Source organism: Punctularia strigosozonata, assembly GCF_000264995.1.
Source record: "Punctularia strigosozonata HHB-11173 SS5 unplaced genomic scaffold PUNSTscaffold_11, whole genome shotgun sequence".
Lineage (NCBI taxonomy): Eukaryota > Fungi > Basidiomycota > Agaricomycetes > Corticiales > Punctulariaceae > Punctularia > Punctularia strigosozonata.
Window position 1 is genome coordinate 519181 of NW_006767443.1, and position 7767 is coordinate 526947.

The following is a 7767-nucleotide window of genomic DNA, read 5'->3' on the forward strand; positions in this document are numbered from 1 at the left end:
TTCGTACGCGACCATCACTCCTATCTTTCCCCCCTGCTGATCCCTCGTCCCTCGTCCCTGGCCGTATCGAGCCCATCGCCCGCGCATGCGGTTGTCGTCGAGATCGAGCGGCCGGTAACCGCGAGTTGTGATGAATCGAGGGCGCCGATTTGCCAGATGCGAGGTCGCCGTCGTGGGCCAGGGCGGGGCCGCCGATAAGGAGCTGGTGCCGACTGAGCCATGTCCTCGTGCGCGATGTCGTTGCGGCGATACGGTCCGTCGGCAGCCGGGTGCTGGAAGATGTTGTGTGAGCGCCATGCCGAGCCGGGAAAGAGTGAGGTCGTCGAGGCGAGAGCGAGAGGCCACCGCACTGCCACCGGGCGTTGAGTAGCGCAATCAAGTGCGTGTCCGGACGCGCGCGAAGTCAGAGCGCCACATCCCCCCCCAAGTAAAAACCAGTGACCCTCCCGGGTCACTACCGGAGAGTGAAGGTGAGACGGGGGCGTGAGACGGGGACGGCGGTGTTGTCCAATCAAGTGAATTCGGCGAATAAATATAGGTGTGGATGTCAATAAGAGAGACCTGGTTCTGGGAGGCAACGGTGAACGGGTGTCTGTGCGAGGGCCCGAAAGCACACTCTTGCGCACGTATGACAGCATCATCGGGCGCAAGCGTCCTCAGCGGATCCCGAACGAGCGCAGCAAGGAAGGGATGGGAGAAACGGAGACGAGATAGAGCAACAGAATGGAGACATGGGGAAGGATTCGAGGGAGCAAGCGCGATACTTCTCAGCCAGGAGAGTCGCCTGAATCTTCGGGCACAAGTGCGGGAGGGTCGGGCTCGGGATACAGCTCTTCAACCGGGTCGTCGGCGGTGAACGCGGTAAGGTCATCGACGGAAAGGCCAGTGAGATGGGAGATGTCGACATCGATTCGGGAGTGCGCGTGGTATGGAACAAGACGAGCAGCGGCGTACCGAAGACGAGAGAGAGACCCGTCGAGCTCGGCGAGAACGTAAGCGCCACCGGTGTTACGTCGCACGACGACCATGGGACCAAGGTATCGTGGGTTCGTCTTGCCGGATAGGTTCTTTTCGTTGTCGGAATTCCGCACGAGTACGAGAGCGCCAGAATCGAAGTTGTAGTCGAGGATTTTGGTGGCATTGCGAGCAGCCGAGCGAGTGGTAGAAGCGACGCGAGCGGAAAAGACACGTTCCCGCAGGTTTTCGAGGTCGGTGTCGCGTTTTTGAAGGGCTCGAGCGCGTGCGGCAAGCAGATCGGTCGTCGAAGCCGGCAGAGAATCAGTAGGATAATTCACAAGCCAGGTCGCTTCCTCAAGATCGAAGGGAAGGACGGGTTCGACACCGTGGGCCATGTAAAATGGCGAGTGACCCGTGGAGCGCTGAACGGTTACCCGTTCGGCCCAGAAAACGTGGTGCGCGTACTTGTACCAGTGGGAGACGTCATCTCCCGCTGTCTTGACTATGGCTTCGCGGACGTCAAAGTGACGACGCTCGACCAGATTGGCGCGTGAGTTGTAAGGGGAAATCCGAATCCGATGGATGCCGTATTTCGTCGAGAGCCATGTGGTAGCGGCGATGAACTGTGGTCCGTTATCAGTGACGATCTCTTCAACTCCTCCCCATCGGCACAGCACGTCCTCGAATAGCCAGCGTCCGATCTGCTCAGCGTTTTCGACACGAAGCGCGCGCCATTCGGGCCATCCGGTAAGCGAGCAACGCCCGTGGACGATGTATTTGAACTTATTCGCCGGGGGCATGTGCATTGTATCACAATATATCTTCCGGAACAGTGGCGCCGGGTACGCGACGGTTGGAGGGATTGTGACATGATGGGTGCGCCGCTTCTGACACTCCAGGCAGGTGTCGTCGAACCAGGAGACGTCCGCATCAAGATGAGGCCACCAAAAACGGAGAAGAAGATGCTGCCGAGTTACAAATTTGCCCTTGTGACCGAGTGCATCGTGTGCCTGCTGCAGCAGCGAGAGGCGGCGCGCCGGGTCAAATATAACCAGTTGATGAGCACCATCGGCGCTTCGTCGCCAGAGTCGGTTGTCGAAGAGGAAGAAGTCGTGAGCGTACCGAATGAAACCTTGTAGCTGACCGGGTTCGACAGGTAGTTTAGCGAGCGGATCGCGGAGGTAGCTTTCGACGAGTCGAACGCGGTCGTCGGCGGCAGAAGCTTTCTCGTTACGCGGAGGTAGTGGGAGATGAGCGAGGCTGTGATCGGATGGCAGAGGGTCGAGGCTGAACAAGCAGGCAGTTGGCGGCGCGCAAGAAGAATGACCCGAGTTGGCTATGACAGAGAAGCCGTAGGCCTCGTCAATCCAATCATTTGCGGCGGCAGCGGTGTCGAGAGACTCGTGAGTAGCAGGGGGGCGTCGAGACAGCCCGTCTGGACCCTTGTGTGAAGTTGCGGGAACGTGAACGAGGCGGAAGTTGAAGAGTTTGACAGCTGCGATCCAGCGATTGATCGTCGCGTTCGGCTGCAGATCGGGGTTATTCAACATCCCCTTGACGCTGGAGGCGTCCATTTCGACCACCAGGTCTTTCACGCCGACGAGATGAATCCGCTCCTCGTGGAGCGCGCAAAAGAGGCCATAAAGCTCGACCTTCGGCTGGCTATAGCGAGACTCGCGCTCATTCCACGGAATAGAGCCGAAGCGCGCTGGATATCGGCGTCCGTCGAGGCCAAGCTGGGAAAGGACATAGCCAACCGCGATAATTGAGGAATCGACAGACAAGAACACCGAACGGTCGCATGAGTAGTCGATGGGTCGTAACGTGCCGGATGTTGCGAAGGCGTTTTTGAGTAAGTCCATGGATTCCTGCTGCGCACTGCCCCACTCGAACGGCGAGTCTTTGCGTGTGAGGCGCACGAGAGGGCGGGCAATTCGCGCAAAGTCCTTGATAAAAACGCGCATAACGCCACAGGTGCCGAGGAAAGACCGCACGTCGGTGAGCGAGGAACAGGGTGGCCAGTCGAGAATGACCCGAATGCGAGACTGATCAGGAATGCGGCCCTCGTATGAGCAGTGATTGCCGACAAGTTCGATTGTCGGAGCGCATAGGATCGACTTTGGACCGGAGAAGGTACCACCAAAGACACCCATACGATGGAGGATGCGATGCATCGTTGTGAGATGGTCGAAAACAAACCGACGGATACCAGGGTTCGCTGAAAGGACCTCGTATGAGCCGTCGGAGAGTTCATGTCGGGTTCGAGGGCCCTTCACCGGTACGTCATCGATGTACGGAGTCGTGTACTCTGGAATTTCGTCCTGGAGGATAAAGGTGATGTCGCCCTGCATTATTTGCGCAGCGTTTGTGTAGCCCATGGGAATGGCGGTTAGACGGAAGGTGCCGAGCGGTGTCTGGAAGGTGGTGTAGTCGCGAGAGCGTGAGTCGAGTGAGCGCTGGTCGAAGGCCACGAAGAGGTCGAGAACACCGTAGCATGCGCGGCAGGCGAAGTCCTCGGCCATTTGGTCCATATTGGGTGGAACGGCAGCATCACGTATCGTCACGGCATTGAGGGGCTGCAGATCATGCACGAGTCGCAAGGAAGTGCCATCTTTTTTGAGAACGCAGAACCACGCAGATCGGTACGAAGAGTTCGACGGTTCGTAAGTACCCGCAGCGATCTTCGACTTGATGATCTCGATAACCTTGTTGCGGATACCTGGTGGAAGCGGGATATTCTTGAGGACCCACGGAACGTGGTCGACAGTCGGAATCTGGATGGGATCGAACCACTCGTCGGAGAAGGAGCCCTTCTCTAGTTCGCTCCAGGCAAGTGCACCCTCGTTCTCTCGAAGAATCCAGTGCACGAGGTCAATCTCGCTTGGAAGGAGGAAGCCGGATGGGTCGATATTTTGAGCGCGCCTTCGTTCCTCGGTGTAGCGCGTGCCGGGCTGGAAGGAAGGCGGGTTGGCAGGCAGAGGTTTCATACTAGATAAGATGTCGGGCAGGTAGCGGCGGACGATACGGAACTCTTCGGGCGTAATAGTTGATACTGGAAACGTTCGCTTTGCGACCTTCTTGTACTTTGAACCAAAAGCGGAAGACCCATTGTCGGTGTCGGCAGTAGGCGAGAAGCTGAAAAGTTCGAGCTCAAAAACCGTAGAGCGGTGAGATAGTTTGAGATCTCCGAGAGGTATGGAGTCCCAGCCCAGAGAAGATAGAGTGGATTCGCCGCAGAAAGAGAAGACCGATGCGGGGATGAGCGCAGACGATGATAGCGATGGAGGAGGTGGCGCCGGCAGCGGCATGTATAAGGTCGAACTCGCACGCGTATCCTGGAAAAGAAGGGAAGAGACGCAGGTATGGGAAGGAGAAGCTCGAGGAGGGACGGGCGCGACTTGACAGACGTAAGTGTTGATTAGGTTTACCGGAGTATTGGGAAGGTCGGAAAAGGAGACTTGAGAGTTGCGGACTGAACTGGAGAGACCAGATACGGAGGAGCTGAGGAAACACTGGGGACAAGAACGAGAGATGGGTATAGTGGACAGCGGAGTGTCTCGACGGTGTGGGACCGCGTCATTGACACCTAAACAAAACCCTGGATCTTGCGGGGAGAATGCCGTTTTGGGCGCTCGAGCGTCGGAACTTGGACGCGTTCACCAGTCTCCGGGTGTGTGAGAGTGAGCAGCGATGATCCATCAGGTGAGTCCTTCGTTTCGCAAGCCGTGTGGGTGAAGAATGAGCGACCGAGGAGGACCTCCCAAGGCGCATCTTCAATGACTTGAACCTGGAGGTAGATCTCCATGCCGCCAATGTTGAATAGGACGTTGCGGAGGCCGCCTAGGGTACGTGTAGTAGTGGAGTTCGCGGCTGTGATGTTGATGGCGTCGTCGACATAGAGAGGTAAACCGGTAGCCGCCCAGACGTCCTTGCGCATCATGACGCCCTCTGACCCGGAGTCTATCACGCATTCGGCTTGTACTTGGTTCGAGATGAGCGGGCGGAGAACGCGGAGTTTCTGGAGCTGGCGTGCTGAGGCGTGATCATGAGTCTCGCCACAGTCGTCACACTCGAATGCGATGGAAGGAGGTGGGCCGGAGGAGTAAAGTGTCGTTGCGGAAGTGTCGGCGGCAGTGGGTACCTTGCGAGGCGTGATACGAGAAGCGAGTTCACGCCGAGCAGCATAAGATGCGCCAAGAAGCTGACGGCCGGTCATACTTTGCAGCGGCGAATCGAGAAAGTTGTCAACAAGTTTGTCGACGGCTAGATCCTCCTCAATAGGCGCGACGGTCCGAACGCCAGAGTGCCCAGCAGGGCGCGGTGCCTTCGGCGGGTAGATGACACGAGCAGACTGAGGCGCGTTAACGGGCGGGCGAGGTCCAGGAGCAGCAGTTGCTGAGGGAATCTGAGCTGGATGCAAGGCCGCCGGTAGCGAGGACGAGGTCGGTGCGGGTGAGCGAAGAGGTGCGGGCGGTGGCGAAGGTTCGCGTTCGGGCGTGTCTTCGTGAATCGGGACAGGCGCGGGCCGATTGCGGATGTCGTCGTTGGCGCGTCCGTCGTGCTGCTCGTCGGCGAAACGGACCGCGGCCTTCCCTTTGTTGGCACGTGTCGAAGTCCGGGCTTTTTCGATCCCTTTGGCCACCTCTGCGCGACGTTCGCTGAGCTGCGCTTCGAATACTCGAATGCGAGGATCACTGGGAGCGCATGACGAGATCTGGTGGCGCAAGTATTGTTGGATTGGATCGGTATCGTCGTCTTCGAGCTCGATAATGCGCGCTGAGGAAGGGTGCGTTGCTTCGAGGGAGAACCCAGAAGCCGAAGTGGCGGGACAGGATGCCGAGAACGTGACAAAGTTGCTGGTTAGGTGCGGTGGCTGATCGCGCGTGGTAGACGTAGAATTGTCGCGTGGGGTTGAAACCACCTGGCCCGGATGAGTGCGGTGCCATTCGTCCACCCGATCCTTCATATACGAGCTGGGGTTCCCGCGGTTACCTGGTATGTATGTGCCGCCAGGAAGAACGAGCCGTCCGTCCGCGCCACGTGAGAGAAGACCAAGAGCAATGTAACGAGCTACCTCCGGGCAGTTCCTGATAATGCATGATCCACCGCAGAAGTGGCAACCTGAGTTGCTAGACGGGGCTGGCTGACTTTGTGGGGGAGGTCGAGAGATGCTGGGAGAAGCTGCTGCGGATCCCGGAGCGAGTGCGGTCATGAACGAAGAGAACATTGACTCAAGTGATGCCATGCGCGAGTCGAAGGCCGACGCCTGCGCTTTGAGAGCCGATGAGAGGTCCTCTTGTTTAACCGTGGTCGTAAATCCCGAGGGTTCGAGGAGAGAGGCGGCGCCGCGATGCCCCGAGAGAATAGCGTCTGCCTCGGTGAAAACCTTGTTGCGATCGTAAGCTAGCTCGCTGTCATGGTCGGGGTTGGTGAGGGTTAGGCGCATAATGAGATTCTTCCGGAAGTCGCCGGCCATGAAACCTCGAAGGTAGGCGTAGTTTGCTTCATTGTCGGAGAAGATCTTCCCGCCGTGCTTCTTGAGTAGGTCGTCGGCGAGAACCTTGAACCGCCGGTTGTATTCACCCAGTTCCGCGCGAGTCAAGATGGGAGAGGCCGCGCGTGCATTGACCAGAGTTTCTAGGTCGCCACGAGTAGTTTGTCCTTCGATGGACGACCCTGGATAAAGTTTAATAACTTCGGCCTTGAATTCGTCCCAGGTCTTCGTCAGATCTGTGAAGGCACCAACAGACTTCCAGACACGAGTTTCGAGATGCGGTAGGTAACGAAGAGAAGCATTGACTTTCTCGCGTTCCCCGGTGACACCATGTTCGCTAAATAGACGTTCGAGTTCGTCGAGATATCCGGGAAGGTCGGCAGTAGTCTTGAAGACCGGCGCACTGTGATCGTGTCGCGCAGGCATAGGGGTCGCCATGGTAGAGGTACCAGTAGGAGAGTTACTAGGGATAGGTGAATGAGGAGTGATAGACGGATGCGGTGGAGGCGAAAGCTGCGCAGCCGCCTGGAGTTCTTCTTGGAGGGAGCGGGAGAGACTAGGGAGGGATGACGGAGGCGCTAGAGGCTGAGTCGGTGTAGTGGTAGCTGCTGAGAGATGTCGTCGAGGGAGGAAGCGACCACGAGCGTCGCGAGGTAGAGACGTGATGATTGGTTAAGATATGGTGAAGATCGGCAGGTTGTGAGTTCGAAAAACCCTCGCGGTGGGCTCCAGTTGTAGAGGTGCGAAGCCGGTGGGCTGGGCGACGCGATAATTGATATGCGCGAGTCCTCGAGGCTAAACAGTGGCTGCCGGGTGAGTGAAGTGTGGAAGCGTTGGGAGGCGCGCGAAGCGCGCGATGAGGATTAGAGTCGATGAGGCGGTCGGTGTCGGTGGTCGGTAGTCGATAGTCGCTGTCGGTAGTCGCTGTCGGTAGTCGCTGTATTGCTCGTAGATGAAAGGGGAACAAGGTATATATCGTCCAGACGTTGGGTGAGCCGGATGCTGTCGCTAGGGTACATGGATATCGAGGATTTATACGTGCATTCATTCGTACGCGACCATCACTCCTATCTTTCCCCCCTGCTGATCCCTCGTCCCTCGTCCCTGGCCGTATCGAGCCCATCGCCCGCGCATGCGGTTGTCGTCGAGATCGAGCGGCCGGTAACCGCGAGTTGTGATGAATCGAGGGCGCCGATTTGCCAGATGCGAGGTCGCCGTCGTGGGCCAGGGCGGGGCCGCCGATAAGGAGCTGGTGCCGACTGAGCCATGTCCTCGTGCGCGATGTCGTTGCGGCGATACGGTCCGTCGGCAGCCGG

The 7767-nt window shown here is 58.0% G+C and overlaps 3 protein-coding genes across 3 annotated transcripts; all 3 read right to left on the reverse strand.

Annotated features, from left to right (window-relative positions):
• Nucleotides 1-908: 908 nt before the first annotated feature.
• Nucleotides 909-1133, reverse strand: PUNSTDRAFT_32250 (uncharacterized protein; the record flags this gene model as incomplete). The annotated part of the gene is made up of 1 exon (XM_007386526.1): nucleotides 909-1133. A coding segment is annotated over one exon (225 nt), but the record flags the coding sequence as incomplete, so codon positions are not given.
• A 2415-nt stretch (nucleotides 1134-3548) lies between these two features.
• Nucleotides 3549-4049, reverse strand: PUNSTDRAFT_33417 (uncharacterized protein; the record flags this gene model as incomplete). The annotated part of the gene is made up of 1 exon (XM_007386527.1): nucleotides 3549-4049. A coding segment is annotated over one exon (501 nt), but the record flags the coding sequence as incomplete, so codon positions are not given.
• Nucleotides 4050-4543: 494 nt separating this feature from the next.
• PUNSTDRAFT_73659 (uncharacterized protein) lies at nucleotides 4544-6895 on the reverse strand (the record flags this gene model as incomplete). Its single annotated transcript, XM_007386528.1, has 2 exons — nucleotides 4544-5026; nucleotides 6344-6895. Coding segments are annotated over 2 exons (1035 nt in total), but the record flags the coding sequence as incomplete, so codon positions are not given.
• Nucleotides 6896-7767: the final 872 nt, after the last annotated feature.